Consider the following 20,000-nt stretch of genomic DNA (forward strand, 5'->3'; position numbering starts at 1 on the left):
AAAGGAGGTACCCCTTTGAGGAAGAGGCATCCTCATCCTGGGATAGAGCTCCAAAAATTGATGTAGTGATATCAAAACTCGCCAGGAAATCCTCCCTACCCTTTGAGGATTTAGGTTCTCTAAAAGAACCTCTGGGCTGAAAGACAGACAATTGTCTTAAGATGGCCTGGGAGGTCTCGGCTGGGGCACTAAGGCCCGCCATCACGGCCACTTTTGTGGCTAGGTCCCTGAAAATATGGGTGGAAAACCTGGAAGACCAGCTAGAGCAAAGAGAGGAATCTATTCTGGAAGCATTACTGGCCATCAGAGCAGCGGCATTCTTTCTTGCTGAGGCTTCAGGAGATTCAGCCAGGCTAGCAGCAAAGTCAGCGGCCTTAACCAATGTAGGACGCCGGGCAGTATGCTCAAATGCTGGCCGGGGGACACTCAGGCAAAGATGAAACACTGCTCTCTGCCATGTGAGGGAAATTTCCTGTTTAGACCGCCATTGGATGACGTGTTGGAGAAAGCCGGCGACAAGAAGAATTTCCCAAAACAGCCATTTCAGGCCTTTTGGCGCTCCTTTCAGAAGGGCCGAAAATTCAGAAGACAGCAGTACAGGGATCGAGACAGAAACAATTCTGACAAGCGAGCCAGAGGTGGGAGAGGCTTCTATTTCGGCAAGCCCTCCAAAGACACCAAAAAACCCTCACAGTGACGGTCCTTCTCAAGTGGGGGGAAGGCTCTCTCACTTCCTCCCAGCCTGGGAGAGGATCTCATCCAGTACCTGGATCCGACAAATAATAGGGTCGGGTCTGGAATTAAGATTTCACCACTGGCCGCCACGAAGATACATGCAGACTCCAGTACAGTCATCTCAAGAAAAACAAAAAAGTCTGGAAGGAGAAGTATTATCACTTCTAGAAAAACAGGTCCTGGAAGAAATTCCGGAAAAAGAGAAGGAAGGTTTTTACTCCCCCCTATTTCTTATAAAAAAGCCAGACAATTCCTGGAGGACTATTATAAATTTGAAAGGCCTCAACAAATATCTGATAGTTCCATCATTCAAGATGGAAGCGATAAGGTCAGTGGTGAAGCTCCTTTATCCTCAGTGCTACATGGCAGTCCTGGATCTCAAGGATGCTTACTATCATGTCACGATCCGGCAACAAGACCGCAAATATCTCAGAGTGGCGGTTCAGATAAGGTCTCAGTGGTGTCACTTTCAATACAGGGCTCTTCCCTTTGGTGTAGCGATAGCTCCCCGAGTCTTCACAAAATTAATTGCAGAGGTCACAGCCCATCTCAGGGAAAAAGACACTCTGGTGATACCATATCTGGACGACTTCTTGATAGTGGGAAGAAATTTCTCTCACTGTCAAGAACAAGTCAAAATAGTGATGGAGACACTACAGACCCTGGGTTGGCAACTGAACCTCAAAAAATCTAAACTGGTACCAGCAATGATCCAAAATTTTTTTGGGCCTAACATTGGACTCGGTGGTACAGGAGTGTCGCCTCCCAGAGGAGAAAAAAAGAGAAGATCAAAAATCTAATCATGGCAACATTAAAAAAAAAAAAAAAAACAACTCTGAGAAGGGCCACGTCAGTGTTGGGGTCCCTAACTTCCTGCATACCAACAGTAAAATGGGCACAGTTTCACACAAGAGAACTTCAGTGGTGTGTTCTACAAAACGACCTGAGGCTTTAGGGGCAGTTAGAGCAGAAGCTCACCCTCCCGGACCCTGTACTCCAGTCGCTCAAGTGGTGGTTACAGATAGAGTCCTCTCCAAGAGGAGTGCCCTGGACATACACGGCCTCCAGAGTAGTCACAACGGACGCCAGTCCATGGGGCTGGGGAGCCCATCTAGACACACGGTGGCTCCAGGATCCCTGGCTCCAGGAGGAAAGGAATTATCCTCAAACGAGTGGGAGCTACTAGCCATCGAAAGAGCGCTGGAGGGATTGTTGACACACCTAAGAGGACATCATGTGAGAGTCCTATCAGACAACCGTACAGCAGTCGCATATGTGAACCACCAGGGGGGCACCCGTTCTTGGTCCCTGATGCGAATAGCAAAAAGGATCATGAATCTAGCAGAACACCAGTTCTTTTCATCATCGGCCCTGCATATTCGAGGCGTAGACAACCTGAAGGCAGACTTTCTGAGCAGGAACCACCTGAGGCAAGGAGAATGGCGCCTAAGATAGTCCATTTTTCAACGGATTGTGCATATGTGGGGGAAACCCATCATAGATCTCTTCGCCTCAAAAACCAACAAGAAGGTTCAAAAATTCTGGTCCCTAAGTCCAGCAGACTGGCCGTTGGCAGTAGACGCCTTCAGGATAAAGTGGACACCAGGTCTCATGTATGCCTTCCCTCCAGTGTGCCTCATTCCAGCAGTTCTGAGGAAGATCAGGGAGGACCAAGCCAGAGTAATTATGATAGCTCCCTTTTGGCCGAAAAGACCGTGGTTCTACTGGCTGAGAGTGATGTCGGTGGCGGACCCATGGGTGCTCCCAGAGGACCACGACCTGCTAACACAGGGTCCCTTCAGTTGCCCTCCGAAGTCCAGGCTGTATTTGACAGCCTGGAATTTGAAAGGTCACTGTTAGAGAAAAAAGGTTTCTCAGCGGGGTTAATATCCACCTTACTCAGTAGCAGAAAACCAGTGGCTACAAAAATTTATGGAAGGATATAGAGAAAATTTTTATCTACCTCTGGCCTGATACAGGAGGGAGAAGTACTGATAGGGGCAGTACTGGAGTTCCTGCAGAAGGGCTTAGAGTTGGGGTTAGCTGTCAGCACCCTCAAAGTTCACGTTTCAGCCCTGGCAGACTTATTCAACTATGACCTGGCAAACAATAGATGGGTGGCCAGATTTATCCGGGCCTGTACTAGTGCTGACTCTGTCCTGTCTCCTATGCCTCCTCCCTGGGATCTAAATTTAGTTCTATCTCTGACAGAAAGTCCATTTGAACCACTAAACGCAACATCAGATAAAGTGTTAACTTTAAAGACAGCTTTATTAGTGGCACTCACATCGGCCCGTACGGTTGGGGACTTACACGCACTATCAGCAGACCCGCAATACACTCAGGTCATGGACAATAGAGTTGTGTTAAAATTAGACCCAGCATACCTCCCTAAGGTAGTGTCAAAATTCCACAGGGCTGAGGAGATAGTCCTACCATCTTTTTGTCCTAACCCCGGTAAACAGAGGGAGGAGAGACTTCATTGCTTAGACGTTAGGAGATGTATCCTACAGTATTTAGACATGACAAGACCTTGGAGAAAACAGAGGGCCTTATTTGTCTCATACCAGGGGGCAAGAAAAGGCCTTAAAGCCTCTAAGCAGACTATAGCTAGATGGGTGAGAGATGCCATCATGTTAGCATATAGTAGTGCAGGCAGGGCTGTTCCAGAGGGCCTAAAAGCCCACTCCACGAGGGCCATGGCAACGTCCTGGGTGGAGAGAGCTGACATCTCCATCGACCAAATCTGTAAGGCGGCCACTTGGTCCTCTCCATCTACCTTTTTCAGACATTACAGATTAGACCTATCTGCTGCCTCTGATCTCACATTTGGGAGAAGAGTGTTACAGGCAGTGATCCCCCCCCCCCCTAAAGAGAATACAAATCTCTGTAACTCTCTCGTGGTGCCGTCATGTAGAATGGAAAAACACGGGTATTACGTACCTGGTAATGTGTTTTTTCATGAGACATGACGGCACCCTTATATTCCCGCCCTATTTGATCACGTCATTAGTTGGGTGTTTTGTTAGTATTATATACTCCCTTGAGGTTGGAAATTTAGCAGTATAAAATATGTATTTATGTGTCCACTAACCTGCGGAGTTCCTCTCGTGCTCTGTAAAAACAACTGATGCGGAGAGAGGAGCCGCCCCTTTTATCTTGAAGGTTTCCTGTCCTCGCTGGGCGGATCCCCTCTCTCGTGGTGCCGTCATGTCTCATGAAAAAACACATTACCAGGTACGTAATACCCGTGTTTACAATAAAAAGCGTCTTTTAGCGTGTGACAGCTGCCAAACATAAAAACCGCCATAAATAGTAAATCAAACCTCCCCGTTATCACCCCCTTTGTTAGGGGGAAAAATAATAAAATTAAAAGAAAATGTATTTATTTCCATTTTCCCATTAGGGTTAGGCCTGAGATTAGGGTTAGGGGTGTGTTGGGGTTCGGGTTGGAGTTAGAATTGGGGGTTTACACTATTTGGGCACATCAGGTGCTCTCCAAATGCAACATGGCATTGGATCTCAATTCCAGCCAATTCTGCGTTGAAAAAGTCAAATGGTGCTCCTTCCCTTCCAAGCTCTGCCATGCGCCCAAACAGTGTTTTACCCCCACATATAGGGTATCAGCCTACTCAGGACAATTTGCAAAACAACTTTTGGGGTCCAATTTCTCTGTGAAGCACTCGGGGGGTTCAAAGTTCTCACCACACATCTAGATAAGTTCCTTGGGGGTTTAGTTTCCAAAATGGTGTCATTTGTGGCGGGTTTCCACTGTTTTGGTACATCAGGGGTTTTCCAATCGCGACATGGTGTCCCATCTCAATTCCAGCCAAAAACGTCAAATGGCACTGCTTCCCTTCCGAGCTCTGCCATGCGCCCAAATAGTGGTCTACCCTCACATGTGGGATATCAGCGTGCTCAGGACAAATTGCACAATAACTTTTAGGGTCCTGTTACCCTTGGGAAAATAAAAATTGGGGGTGAAAAGATCATTTTTGTGGAAAAAATGATTTTTTAATTGTACCGCTGTACGTTATAAACTTCTGTGAAGCCCTTGTGGTTCAAAGTTCTCATCACATATCTAGATAAGTTCCTTGGGGGGTCTAGTTTCCAAAATGGGGTCACTTGTGGGGGGTTTCCACTGTTTAGGTACATCAGGGGCTCTCCAAACGCGACATGGCGTCCGATCTGAATTCCAGCCAATTTTGCATTGAAAAAGTCAAACGGCGCTCCTTCCCTTCTGAGCTCTGCCATGCGCCGAAACAGTGGTTCCCCCTCACATATCAGGTATCAGCGTACTCAGGACAAATTGCACAATAACTTTTGCAGTCCAATTTCTCCTGTTACCCTTGGTAAAATAAAAAAAATTGAACCTGAAGTATTTTTTTGTGGAAAAGTTCATTTTTTATTTTTTTTTTTAAATAAAAAATTCCTGTGAAGTATCTGAAGGGTTAATAAACTTCTTGAATGTGGTTTTGAGCACCTTAAGGGGTGCAGTTTTTAGAATGGTGTCACTTTTGGGTATTTTCTATCATATAGACCCCTCAAAGTGGCTTCCAATGTGATGTGGTCCGTAAAAATAAAATGGTGGTGCAAAAATGAGAAATCGCTGGTCAACTTTTAACCCTTATAACTTCCTAACAAAAAAAATTTTGGTTCCAAAATTGTGCTGATGTAAAGTAAACATGTGGGAAATGTTACTTATCAAGTTTTTGTGTGCCGTATCTCTGTGATTTAAGGGCATAAAAATTCAAAGTTGGAAAATTGCAAAATTTTCGCCTAATTTCCGTTTTTTTTCACAAATAAACGCAAGTTATTTGAATGAAATTTTACCACTAACATGAAGTACAATATGTCACGAGAAAACAATGTCAGAATCATCGGGATCCATGGAAGCGTTTCAGAGTTATTACCTCATAAAGGGACAGTGGTCAGAATTGTAAAAATTGGCCCGGTCATGAATGTGCAAACCACCCTTCGGGCTTAAGGGGTTTTTTTTTTTGGTGATGCATGGGGATTCATTTTTAGGTCATTGATCTGGTCTGATTCATTTGTCAGTCTTTTTTTTCTTTAAGGGCAGAATCCAATGTCTCAAAATGCATCAGAGTATGAAAATCCTTCTGTCTAGCATGTTGCAACAATATGGCAGCATTTCAGTAGGACCATCTCCGTGCATCATGCATTTAATACTGACTGGTTGAATGCATATGTAATATCTATGACCTTTAATGTCAGTGTGATATGCTATAATTTCTTGTGTTCTAGGGTAACCCGAGGTGCATGAAGCCCATGCACAGAGATTATTGTATGGTTACAGGATTATTTCCATACTATGGATAATGACTACTTGTGTCTTACTAATAACAGGGAGAGCGGCTGAGCCATGCTGTCGGATGTGCTTTCGCTGCCTGTCTAGAGAGAAAGCAAAAGCGTGAAAAGGAGTGCGGCGTTACTGCCACCTTTGATGCCAGCAGAACCACTTTTACAAGGGAGGGATCATTTAGAGTGACCACTGCTACAGAACAGGCAGAGCGGGAAGAAGTCATGAAACAGATACAGGATACCAAGAAAGGTACCGTTCTATTCTCTGTATTTTCACATTAGGATTTTTATTTTCTTTTTTTTTTTACTCTGGTCTTGAAAAGGATTTGGGGACAGACTAATAATAAAAAATGACGGTATAAGAGTTGAATCTGTTCTCCTCTCCATCAAATGTTGTGATTGTGTCCATACCATCGCCTGCCCAAAATGGGTGGGAACGATCCCATTGCTAACAATGGAATCCATTTCACTCTGGAGTCTTATTTGACCAACTGATGGAAGGCCATCCGGAGGTACAATGGCTTGTAAAAGATTGGGCACCTCTGGTCAAAATTATTTTTATTGGGAACAGATAAGCAACTTGAAGATGAAATGATCTCTAAAGATGAGACATTTCCTTTGTATTTTAGGCAAATAAAAATGTTATAGCTATATATATTTTTTTTAGATTTATTTTTCATCCTTTACATTTTAACAATTACTGAAAGGAAAATGGGAGGATGCAAAACTTTGGGCACCCTCGGAGATTTGTGTTGAGACCACTTTGTCCAAGGTTTCAGACCTTAATTAGCCTTAATTAGGATTATAGATTGTTCACAATCATCTTTTGGAAAAGCCTGGTGATGCAAACTTCCCATCTTGACAAAAACCCAGCCTCCTTTAACCTTGTGCCAACAAACAGCAGCCATGGGTTCTTCTAAGCAGCTGCCTAGCACAAAGAAAATGGTGGAGACCCACAAAGCATTTTGGAAACAAGTCCTGTGGACCGATGAGGTTAAAAAAAGAACTTGCTTCCTGTCTACGTCAAAGGTATGTGTGGAGGAAAAAAGGCACAGAATTTCAGGAAAAGCACATCTCGACAACCATTAAGCATGGGGGTGGATCAATCATGCTTTGGGGTTGTGTTGCAGCCAATGGCCTGGGCAACATTTCATGGGTAGAGGGAAGAATGGATTCAATAAATTTCTTGATGCAAACATAACTGTGGAGGAAACAGGACCCGTTCCTCCCACGTCACCAATGTGACGTAACTACACAGGCACAGCTCTGGCGCCCCCTTTGTCTCAGGTCAGTAAGGGAACTGCACCTAGAGAAAATGGCCGCCGGGGAGGATGTCCTGTTACCCGCTGGGTATTCTGAAAACCTCAAAAAGAGGAAAAAAAAAAATTCTCCAAAAAATTCAGTTACAAACCAGACAGGCCCAAATGCATCTGCACTAATCCAGGGTGCAGCGGACCCAAGTAAAATGGCAGCTGCACAGGTGCATAAATACCAAATGAAACAGCCAGCCTACAATCGGGGATTGGCCGTGTGGTACACCAGTGCAGACAAAATAATCCGCATGCTCCAGTGTTCACACAGGGAATGCAGGGCTTCTGGCTAACAACCTCTTTGTAACACCATATAGGGGGGCTGCCCAGTGCCAACTAGAATGCATCCCATGTGAACAGAGGGCACAAGTTTGCAGAACCATTTGGGCCCAACTGCACCCTGGAAAAAATATAAAAAGTGCACAAAAAACATATCAATATATGTAAGGTATTGGTTGATATTAAGGCCTTAATACGGAAGCTGACAAACTGCGTCAAAGTTCCTTACACTTGTCAGTCCCTACTCTAACATGAAAACCTCAAAAAGAGGAAAAAAATCCTCCAAAAAATTCAGTTACAAACCAGACAGGCCCAAATGCCCGCTGGGTATTCTAAGATTCGTAATCAGAGTAAAAGCATCAGCCCAAGATTAATTTTATGGATTAATTGCCTTAAGGGCACACTAGATAATTACAGAAATATACAGTAAGCTATACAATGGAATTACAGTGGATTTGCAGTCAGAGTAAAATATAACAATAAGAGTACAAGAATTAGAGATATTAAGCTGGAGGTCAATTTACCAGATTGTAGGTTGCATGTGGGTGCCGGGAGCTCTGCAGTCCACAGGTACAAGAATCTTAGTTGCCGGACAGACCCCAAAGCATGGGCCGCTGCTCCCCTTGGCAGATCTGTCCCCAGTTCCTTCTTAGATCATCATCGTCTGTTTTTTTTTCTGTGAGAGACCCTCTGCCATGGGCTGCTAGTTCTTAAGCATGCTAGGTCCCTCCCCCTGTGTCAGAGGGTGGGCTAATAATCTCCACCATGTAGCTCCCTGCAGAACTTATTCCCAATATCTAAGAAAGGGGGTAACTTTCAACAGCATGATCGGATCAGGACATGACAGGTACGAGTGAATGTGGTTTGTTTTGCCTGTCGTGTGGAGAGCAAACATGGCCCCAATGGGTCGCTGTGGAGGGCCAGTCTATGTATCTCAGGCCCCAGAACCCTCACCGCCTCTGGAGACGCACTGCCAGATGCGCGATTTCCTCAGGGTCACTCGGATATTTTTCATAAGTCCATAACTCGAAAGATGTGCTCATAATCCATGATCCTAGGATGGAATCAGGGCGGCTGGGAGAGACAATGGATGTGTATTTCTGTGTCTAGCCGACAGTCATATTCTAATTGAAGCCCCCAGGAGCCTCCCTGCCCCATGCTGGCGTTGCTCCTACTCGGCTTTGAAGTTCTGTTTTGGGCCTTATCTCATTATCATACTAAAAGGCCTTGCTATTCAACATTGGAGCCCCAAATCCTGCTTTGTTCAATATGCTTACAGGCCCTGGGGGGGGGGGGTAGGAGCAGTTAACTCCTTCATCACAATAACGCATCTGTAAAAAAGAAGCTGACATTGAAAAGAGGATGGCTACTACAAATAGATAATGATCGTCAGAATCCACAACAGACTACCTCAAAAGGCTTATATTATTATGTAAGTCCGGAATCTTTTCTTATACATACCTCAAAAGGTGCAAGCTGAAGGATTTACAATGGCCCTCACAGTCCCTTGATCTGAACAATTGCAGTGCATACTAGACGACCCTTGGAAAATTCTTCCAGTTCTGTGAGATTCCTGGAAGAATGGATGAAAATCCCTCAAAAGGGTGTGCTACTAGGTACTAACCATTCAGGGTGATCATAGGTTTTCATCTGCCTATTTTCCTTTTATCTATCCTAAATACAAAGGAAATGTGTCATCTGTGTTTTTAGAGATTGTTTCATCTTCAACTTGCTTAACTGTTCATAACAATAATTTTGACCATAGGTGCCCAAACTTTATCTGCCACTGTATGTGCAGGGGGACTAATGGGGTTCCAACGTTCACCTATTGACTCGTAGTATTGTCTATCAGCACTTGCTGTAGGCAGAAATCTGCCTGCGTAAATTTTCTTTTGCGCACTATGAATTTATACATATACACCCATATAGCAACTTATTTGGATATCATGTGACATATTTTTAAAGGGTTTGTCCACTGCGCAATCCTTTTAACAATCATCTGACATTAAACTGATATTCCTATATATGTAAGCTAGGTAAAGTGGCCCAGAACCATAAGTTGAAGTAACCATAGTTTTAATTTTTATTTTATAAACGAATTGTACACTTGAAAATTAGAAACTTTGTAATATATCTTATTATAGAAATCTGCTTTCTTCTCCAGGACTGATCTTCATTCTCATTTAACTGTTAGTCATAGAATCATAGAATCGTAGAGTTGGAAGGGACCTCCTGGGCCATCTGGTCCAACCCCCTGCTCAAAGCAGGATTCGCTAAATCATCCCAGTCAGATGTCTGTCCAGCCTCTGTTTGAAGACTTCCATTGAAGGAGAACTCACCACTTCTCGTGGCAGCCTGTTCCACTCATTGATCACTCTAACTGTCAAAAAGTTTTTTCTAATATCTAATCTGTGTCTCTTCCCATTCAGTTTCATCCCATTGCTTCTAGTCTTTCCTTGTGCAAATGAGAATAAAGTTGATCCTTCTACAATGTGACAGCCCTTTAGATATTTGTAGACAGCTATTAAGTCTCCTCTCAGTCTTCTCTTTTGCAAACTAAACATTCCCAAATCCTGCAACCTTTCCTCATAAGACAGGGTTTGCAGACCGGTCACCATTCTGGTCGCTCTTTTCTGAACTTGCTCCAGTTTGTTGATGTCTTTTTTAAAATGTGGTGCCCAAAACTGGACACAATATTCCAGATGAGGTCTGACCAAAGAGGAGTAGAGGGAAATAATGACTTCACGTGATCTAGACTGTATGCTTCTGTTAATACATCCTAGAATTGCATTTGCCTTTTTTGCTGCTGCATCACACTGTTGACTCATATTCAGTCTGTGATCTATTAGTATACCCAAGTCTTTTTCACATGTGCTGTCACTTAGCCCTAGTCCTCCCATTCTATATATGCTTTTTTCATTTTTATTGCCCAGATGTAGTACTTTGCATTTCTCCCTGTTAAAAACCATTCTGTTAGTTGCTGCCCACTTCTCCAGTTTATTTAAATCTTTTTGAATCCTCTCTCTCTCTTCTCTAGTATTAGCTATCCCTCCTAGCTTTGTGTCATCAGCAAATTTAATCAGTTTACCCTCAATTCCTTCATCTAAATCGTTGATAAAGATGTTGAACAATACAGGGCCCAGGACAGAGCCCTGTGGTACCCCACTTGAGACATTCTTCCAACTGGATGTGCAGCCATTTACGACCACTCTTTGGGTCCGATCACTAAGCCAGTTATGAATCCACCTAACAGTTGCCTTGTCCATTCCATACTTAGTCATTTTTTCAATAAGGATTGTATGAGAGACTTTGTCAAATGCTTTGCTGAAGTCAAGATATACTATATCTACAGCATTTCCTTGATCCACCCAATCAGTGATACCGTCATAGAAGGAAATTAAGTTAGTCTGACATGACTTATTAGTTAGAAACCCATGCTGACTCTGTTTAATCACTTCATTCTTATCCAGGTATTGACATACATGTTGTTTAATAATTTGTTCAAAGATCTTTCCTGGTATAGAAGTCAGACTCACCGGCCTATAGTTGCCTGGGTCCACCTTCTTCCCCTTTTTGAAGATAGGAACAACATTTGCTCTTCTCCAGTCTTCTGGCACTTCTCCTGTTCTCCAAGAATTTTCAAAGATTATGGAGAGGGGTTCAAAAATTTCTTCTGCTATCTCCTTCAGTACTCTGGGGTGTAATTCATCTGGACCTGGAGACTTGAATTCATTTAGGTTAGCTAAGTGTTTCCTCACTATCTTTCTGTTTATAGATATCCTGGATTCTTCTATTCCCTTAATAGGACAGTGAATAACAGTTGATGTTGCATTTCCTTTCTGAGAGAAAACAGATGCAAAATAGGAATTTAAAAGTTCAGCCTTCTCAACATCCTGTCTTACCATTTCATCATTTTCATCCTGTAAAAATCCTATAGCATCTTTGACTTTTCTTTTACTTTTGACATATCCCCAAAATCCTTTATTATTGCTTTTGACATCTCTTGCAAGCCTCAGTTCATTTTCAGCTTTGGATAATCTGATTTGTGCCCTGCAGGTTCTGCAGACAGCATTATATTCTTCTTTAGATATGCCTCCCTCTTTCCATTTTATAAACATTTTTTTCTTCCTTTTTAGCATGTGCTTAAGTTCTGTGTTCATCCATCCTGGTTTCCTTAAATGCTTCCTATTCTTCCCTCTTTTCGGAATTGTTAACAACTGTGCTTTGAGAATTTCATTTTTCAAGATTTCCCATCCTTCCTGGACATTTTTGTCTTTAAGGATATCCAGCCATTGGATCCCTCCAATTCTCTTTCTGAATCCCTTAAAATCTGCCTTTCTGAAATCTAACCTTGACGTCTGAGTCTTCACAGGTCTTCCACCTCTAGTAATCCAAAATTCTAAAATAGCATGGTCGCTACCTCCTAGGGTCCCAGCCACGTTTACCTCCTCAACCATTTCCTCCCTGTTTATAAGGATTAGATCCAAGGTAGCAGTTCCTCTTGTTTTCTCCCTTACCTTTTGGAAGATAAAGTTGTCAGCAAGAGAGGATAAGAATTTCCTTGACCTGTTAGTTTTGCCTGAGAGAGATTCCCAACAAATGTCTGGATAGTTGAAATCTCCCATGACAACTATGTCATATTTTTTGGAGAACTTGGCCATCTGATGCATAAAGAGTTCATCTATATCTTCGGCTTGCACAGGCGGCCTGTAGTAAATGCCTACAATGGTGTCCTTTCCATTGTTCTGTCCTTGTATTCTTACCCAAACAGTTTCCACAGAACTCCCAGTCTCTGAAGCTTCAATCTCTGTGCAGATATACGCGTTTCGAACATACAATGCGACACCCCCTCCTCGTTTATCAAGTCTATTTCTTGCAAATAAGTTGTATCCTTCTAGTCTTGTATTCCAATCATGTGTATTGTCCCACCAAGTTTCAGTGATTCCAATTACATCATATTTCTGTTCCTGTGTTAGTAGTTCCAATTCTCCTTGTTTGTTGCCCATGCTTTGTGCATTAGTATAGAAACATTTTAGTTTGTGATTGGTTTCTCTTTCTCCAATATTTTTATTGATTTAGATTCTTTCGTCTTTGTTCTTCCTTTCCACTTCTAATAGCAGAGTTCTCAATAGAATTTGTCAGGTGTATTGCTTTTTCTGGTCTTTTGCTTCCCTTCCCATGTTGTTCTAGTTTAAAGCTCTCCTTACAAGTGTAGCAAGGCGACTTCCAAATACATGCTTTCCAGTCTTCGTAAGGTGCACCCCATCTCTAGCAAGTAGTCCATCGTATAAGTAGTTCACTCCGTGATCCAGAAATCCAAATCGTTGCTGACGGCACCATCGACGTAGCCAGTTGTTCACCTGCAGAATCTTATTCCACCTCCTTCAGTCTCTCTTCAATGAAGACAAACTTTCCCCATTACAGAGCTAGATGACATTTGGTGCTTGTACACTTCTATGGAGAGAGGAGGAGCCAAAGGCCAACACTGACATTCTGCTGCAAGTTCTCTTGACAGTTATAGATCTTCATAGAACTTTAGAAGCACCAGTGATTATCACCTATCTCAGTAATTGGAAAGTATGAAGTCAGTGAATACAGATTTTACTCTTGACTTGAGATTGAAAGATTTCTATAATAAGATATTACATTGTTTCTAACTTTCGCATGTACAAGTGAGTTATTAAATATTAAAACAATAGTTATGATTTAATTTACTTTTTGTAACTCGATAGTTCATGTGAAAATATAGAAAAGTTTTATGTTGGAGAAATCCTACTTTTCTTGGATTGATCCTTCATTCTCAATTCTACATTCACGGGTAAAATCTGTCTACAGTGGTGATTGATTTCCCCATTTTTGAGATGGAAAATCACAGTTTGTGCTCATAAAGTTCTATGGAGAACTGTAACTGTGGTTTCAGGAGAGCTGGCAGTTGAATGTCTCTATATGCCCTCCCTCTCCATAGAATCTGGTAAGCACGAACTGTCATCTCTCTCAGTAAAGGGAAAAACTGTTTTCATGGACTACAAATTTTGCCTGTGAATTTAGAGTGAAAGATCAATCCAGGAGGCGAAAGAAGTATACTTATCTGCATCATGGCAAAACTTGAAATTTGAACGCCAATATGACTGTGGAATTTGGCAATGATACTTGGGGCCACTCTCAGGTTTGTTTGTTTTTAAGTAGTTGCCACCCCTAGGTTTGGTGTATAAATACTGACCAGTTTATCGCCTTGTGGACCCGACCTAAATCTGTCTCATTTTCTGTATTTAGCAGTTGATCCTGAACCAAATCCCAAACCTGTGTTACCAATTCCTACCACATCCGCCACAGTGACACTGACTCCAGCTCCAGCCGTGCCAGCCTCACCAACATCTGAGCTCTACGTGCTCCAGGAAAGCAAAGATGGCAGCAACCCTCACATGATCCCACGAAGACATGCACCTGTGGAGCAACTAGCAAGACAAGGCTCTTTCAGGGGATTTCCTGCGCTCAGCCAAAAGATGTCCCCTTTTAAACGGCAGCTTTCTCTGAGAATTAATGAACTGCCATCCACTGTGCAGAGGAAATCTGATTTCCAGATTGTTAACCCAGGTAAGACGGAGAAGCAGGAATGCGTTTTCTTACAGTAAGGAAATTTTCTATTTTACAATTCCGTTATAAATCTGCCGTGCGAGGATTTCCAGAATGGTTTGTAGTATTAATCAGAGTAGTGGACAATAGGTAAGAAAAACATATTAAAGGGATATTTTCTTGGCATTAACATGCGCAGTAAGATGCCCCTTTCCTTCCTCCAATTATTTGTTATTGTGAGCAACCCTATGTGAACACATTAACAGCGCACAGTGCCGTCTAGCAATAGCATGATGATTCGTACAAAGGCGGTGTGACTGTGGCACATAATTCTACATCGCGGTTGTGGGGAATGCCTGCTCCCTGAAATAGCTTAAGCCCAGGAACATTGCACCTGTCAGTATGTACTTCGGGTGAGAGTGTCGACCAAGAGGGCAGCAATAACCCTACCATCATAGAGAAAAAAAAAATTTCTGTCCCTACCTAGTACCAAATACAGTCCAGCCACCCTCTGTGTAGTGTATTTTACACACTTAAAATAAATGTATTGGATTACTGATGGAAAAAAATAAGTTTTTAGAAGGGGCGTGGCCTGGCTATGGAGGCGTGAGGACACACTTCACCTCGGCTCTCCTCTACGGGCCGAGAATCAGCCAATCGTAAACTCCCTGGGGCGTTTTGCTCAGTATGAGTTGTAGGAGGAAGCGGAGATCAGCCTGCAGCAGATCTAAGATCCTCTCAGCCAGCAACAGAGATATATATAGAGCTTTCTTCTGGGAACCCTGTCCAGTAAAGGAGCACAAACATGGCCGACATCCCCATCAGCTACAACTGCCTTGGGGCTGAAGGGGTGTGAGGTGAGAGTCCGAGAAGGAGAGCCTGATATTGTACAGACACCAGCTTGCATCCCATCACTCCGTGCTGCAGGAGTTAAAACAAGGGGGTCGTCTAAGCAGCCGGACAGCACAGCATGGGGATGTGCGGCAGTCTCCCTCCACCATGAATGACGACCAGGACTGGCAGAGCACAGACATGGATGCACGAGGTATGCTGATGGCAGCTGGCCGTTTTAACCAGACCCAGATATGGCATGCAGACTCTGGGCGAGGGGTATTCCTTGACGAGACCCAGACACAGAAAGGGTGTTCTGACGAGCTGCCTCCCCCCACACTTTCACCAGGGTGTACTACAATCCCCAGCAGTGCAGCAGGAGCTAATCCTTCTATGGACCTAACTGCTTTCTCCCCTGCTCATACCAGGGAAGAGGGGACACACATTCCTCTGCCATAGAAGCCTCAGGAATTATAGCAGAGCTAGTTCAGCTACGTAACCGACTAACAGCTATTCCTACAAGAGAGGATATGGAGACATATATAAAACGGCTGGAGAAGGCTTGCAGGTAAGAATTGAATAATCTGCTCACTGAGGTTAAACAAGTAGATACACAGGTTCAGGGCCATACTAACAGAATCCAAAATATTGGAAAGATGCCTTCATGTTCCCACATGCTTTATGCGTCTATCAGCCCTCTGTGTCTGTACTGTTACACACTTAACATTTTGGCTGGTCCAAACAATCAGGGCAATTGTTAGTACCCACCTTTCGTGCTTCCCTCATAGATTGTAAGCTTGCGAGCAGGGCCCTCATTCCTCTTGATATCTGCTATGATCTATGTGATTATTGTTATGCTGTAATGTCTATTGTCTGTACAAGTCCCCTCCGAAATGTCAAGTGGTGCGGAATAAGTCGGCTCTATAGAAATAAAATGTATTATTATTTCTCATCAGAAGTCACTAGACATATACTCCAGCCAGCTTCAATACCTTATAGAAGCCCAGGATGGTGCAGAAAACAGGGGAATGCGCAATAATCTGAGAATACGGGGTCTACCTGAGTCAGTAGAATCTAAAGATCTTTCTCATACATTGCAACCTATTTTCAACAGCATCCTGGGTGAGCCTCCTGAGAAGAAGATTGAATTGGACAGAGCTCACAGAGCACTTAGCCCCCAGAGCATCTGACCCGGACTTTCCACGGAACATGATATGCCACGTTCATCACGATGTACAAAAAGAAGACATCCTGCAGAGGCTCAGAGATGGAATGGATCCCCTGCTTTATTTCAAGGATCAAAGATTCTAGTCCTAACGTACCTGTCCCGCCTGACTTTACAAAGAACAAGAGCATTGAGACCTCTCTTGGACTGGCTTCGAGATCAAAACCTGCCGTATAGCTGGGGGTTTCCATTGCGTTTGCAGGTCCGTCATGTGGGCTGCATGCATATCCTCAGGTCTCCATCGGACATTGCATCATTTACATCAACCTTGAACCTCCCTCGGATTGAAATTATGAACTGTCCTCATATTCCAGTGGAGGCCTCTTGTGGGTTATCTCAATGTCTGCTGAAGGCCACTCAACACTGGGGCAGGAGGGGGTGGGAATCTTTATCTCCTCATTGAGATCTGTGGTCTGGGGATGATTTCCTTTCAAAATTAATGCACTATTTTGATCGGCAATGTTATGTTTCCATGTTTTGCTTTCAGATACTGATTGTGGAATGTTAGGGTACCGTTACACCTAGCGATGCACCAGCGATCCCGACTAGCGATATGACACGGTCAGGATCGCTGGTGCATCGCTAGGTGGTCGCTAGTGAGCTGTCACACAGGCAGATCTCACCATCAACATCGCAGGGGTCGGGGATCGCTACTTACCTGTCAGACGCGGCGATCCTGCGTCCTCCCGCCCGGCTCCACGCCTCGCTCGTCGGCGCCGCAGGAAGCTGACGACGAGGAATGGTCCAGGAGCTTCTCGCGCGATCAGCGATAACCAGCGGGGGAGCCGGTCAGAGGTAAGTATCACATGCAGCGATATCGCTAGCAATATCGCTGCAACGTCACAAAATCGGTGACTTTACAGCGTGTGTAACGGGGGCTTTGCTCTAGTTCTCTACACTTGTAGCCATCATCAGGAGTTGTGTTATCAATGTTTTCTTCCCCCCTGGGGCCTGGTGACCTTCTCCCCCCTCCCTAGACATAGACAACTGGTTAATAATAGTCTTGGGTGAGGAAAGGTCCTGGGGCTTGTATTCTGATTATATAACTGAACTCTGTTCTCTTTGGTTTATACATAAGGGGGGGCAATGGTACTTGGGGGGGCAGATTCAGCTTTAGTGTCGGCTCGGCCTGGGGAGGGGAGCCCCTCTATGGAAAGTATAGTTCCCGCTGGGAATTCACGTCACATTGTTGGACGTTAAACAAATTTCCCAACAATATCTGTGCACTTTGTGCATCTTTGTACATGTTCTTTCGTATCTTTAGTTCATCCATTTTAACCTAGTTAGTACGTTTCTTTTTTTCTTCTCTTCCTTGTCTATTTTTCTATCATATTTTCCTTTCCTTTTCCGCACATATTTTTTTTTCCTTTTTTTTCCTTTTTTCTCTTTTTTCTCTTTTCCTCCCCCACTTATAAAGTATTTTAACATTACCATGGAGTTGATCAACATAGAATCCATTGAGTGAGGAATGTCCCTCAGAAAAGGTCTCAAATCTTGTATGATATGCATAAAAAGCAGACTCATATCCTCCTGCTGCAAGAGACTCATTTCAAGGCTGGTTGTCTCCCACCCTGAAGGATCGATATTATTGCTCTTGGTTTCACAGCCCTAACCCTGACTCGAAGTAAAAAGGGGTCTTAATCGCCCTACATAAGTCATTGGCCCATTTGGTCCTAGATTCTAGGATTGATCCAGAAGGCAGGTACATTCTCCTAAAACTTTGTATTAACTCAATGGTATTTACCATAGCTAATTGGTACCTACCCCAATAAAGACCCCGGATTGGTATGGGTACTTTATATAGGCTCAGAGGGGGCGGGTCTTCCAAATTTGGTATCCCAAAGCAGCGCTGTTGACACGCATGCTAGACTGGCAGTACCACAGTTCGGACAAACAATAGGTAGAACAAGATAGCTGTAAAATTCCACTCCTTAACCTCACCTTGATCAGCCCTAAAAGTAGAGGTCAATCCAGTTCTGAAGCTGGCCTCCTTAAAGACACACTTAGCCTCTGTGGGTCACCAGATCCCATCTTCTCTCTCTCCTTAGGCAGTTGACCGCTTGCACCTAATCTTCTCTAATGTGGAGTTTCCCCTGGGGGGTGAAGAGGGATCATTTTCTTGGGTGGGAGAGAAGGGACAATACTAGATGCTCTCATGTCCTCAAGGGTTCGGCCATGCCCGCTTTTGAATCAGTGCAGCCATTAGAGGGCGGGGGTCCTTCTGATTGGTTGGAATACCTCCAACTAAAATCCTTCTTTTCGTCTCCAGAAGACGCAGGCTCATACTCCTCCCTTCCTACGCCGTTTGAAAAGCTTTTCCTGTTGGGGTCACTGCCTGCACATGCGGTCTTCTTAGTATATGCTTTTTTGAACTAAAATACCATAGACTAGTTCTGCAAGTACGTGGAGGTGTGAGTTGGCAGTTGATGTATCGGAGGCGGAGTGGAGGAAGGCGTTTGTATACTCACACAAATTTTCTATTGCCTGTGCTGCACAGGAAAAGAACTACAAAATTCTCACCAGGTGGTATCGCTGTCCTGTCTTACACGCCGCTTTCCCCCCATCTCCGATAGGTGCTGGCGTTGTGGAGTAGAGAAAGGTACGATGCTACACGTTTTGTGGGGATGTTAAACACATTAAGCCATTTTGGGATTCTGTCTTTCTGCTTATCAAGCCATTAGCGGTCATTCGGTGACCAACTCCCCCCACGTGGTTTTAGTATCTATCCTCCAGGGTTCGTTTCGGTTCCAACAAAAGGGGCTCCTACGATTTTGCTTAACTGCTACGCGAACTGTGATCCCAAGACATTGGAAAACCTCCCAATCTCCGATTATGTCTGAATGGGTTAAAGAGACAATGCCAAACGATATGTTTGGCGTAAAGGCAACACAGCTCATCACCCTGAACACACCATCCCCACTGTCAAACCTGGTGGAGGCAGCATCATGGTTTGGGCCTGCTTTTTTTTTTTTTTCAGCAGGGACAGGGAAGATGGTTAAAATTGATGGGAAGATGGATGGAGCCAAATACAGGACCATTCTTGAAGAAAACCTGTTGGAGTCTGCAAAAGACCTGAGACTGGGACGGAGATTTGTCTTCCAACAAGACAATGATCCCAAACCTAAAGCAAAATCTACAATGGAATGGTTCACAAATGTATCCAGGTGTTAGAATGGCCAAGTCAAAGTCTAGACCTGAATCCAATCGAGAATCTGTGGAAAGAGCTGAAAACTGCTGTTCACAAATGATCTCCATCAAACCTCACTGAGCTCGAGCCGTTTGCCAAGGAAGAATGGGCAAGAATTTCAGTCTCTCGATGTACAAAACTGATAGAGACATACCCCAAGCAACTTGCAGCTGTAGCTATTGCGGCTGCATTATATTCTATGGAGGACTATGGGGTGTACAGTACATTATACAAACAAAAACCCCAAACCTTAGCTCAGTTGTGAGAAAAATGACTTATGTTTCTCAGAATAAGGCAGCACAAAGGGGTTTGGTTTTTTTTTTAAATGTAATTTTATTTCACAAAAAGTGGTAACATGCAAAATAATAACTTTCAATTCCAGATCCCCTTAAGGGGGTTGTAGTGCTTAGAATATTGATGACCTGTCTTCAGAATAGGTAATTAATTTCAGACTGGTAATCACACACACTGACGTTGCTCAGTTATAATAAAACGAGCACCTTCTGACACATTATACATGCATGTACACTGACATTTT

General features: G+C 43.7%; 1 protein-coding gene across 7 annotated transcripts in view; it reads left to right on the top strand.

Moving 5' to 3' along the window:
• The window catches only part of NUMB (NUMB endocytic adaptor protein), a 127,678-nt gene that overhangs the window by 102,985 nt on the left and 4,693 nt on the right, over positions 1-20,000 (top strand). For 6 of the 7 annotated variants that reach the window (XM_073552678.1, XM_073552674.1, XM_073552680.1 and 3 more), the window contains 2 exons: positions 6,103-6,307; positions 13,920-14,240. In XM_073552678.1, the coding sequence (XP_073408779.1) occupies positions 6,103-6,307; positions 13,920-14,240 (526 nt within the window). The remainder of the gene's footprint in view (positions 1-6,102; positions 6,308-13,919; positions 14,241-20,000) is intronic. The other variant, XM_073552676.1, reaches the window with a different exon arrangement.

The sequence above is a fragment of the Dendrobates tinctorius genome, unplaced genomic scaffold (assembly GCF_039654945.1).
Source record: "Dendrobates tinctorius isolate UK_male_01 unplaced genomic scaffold, ASM3965494v1 ptg000194l, whole genome shotgun sequence".
NCBI classification, from domain to species: Eukaryota; Metazoa; Chordata; class Amphibia; order Anura; family Dendrobatidae; genus Dendrobates; species Dendrobates tinctorius.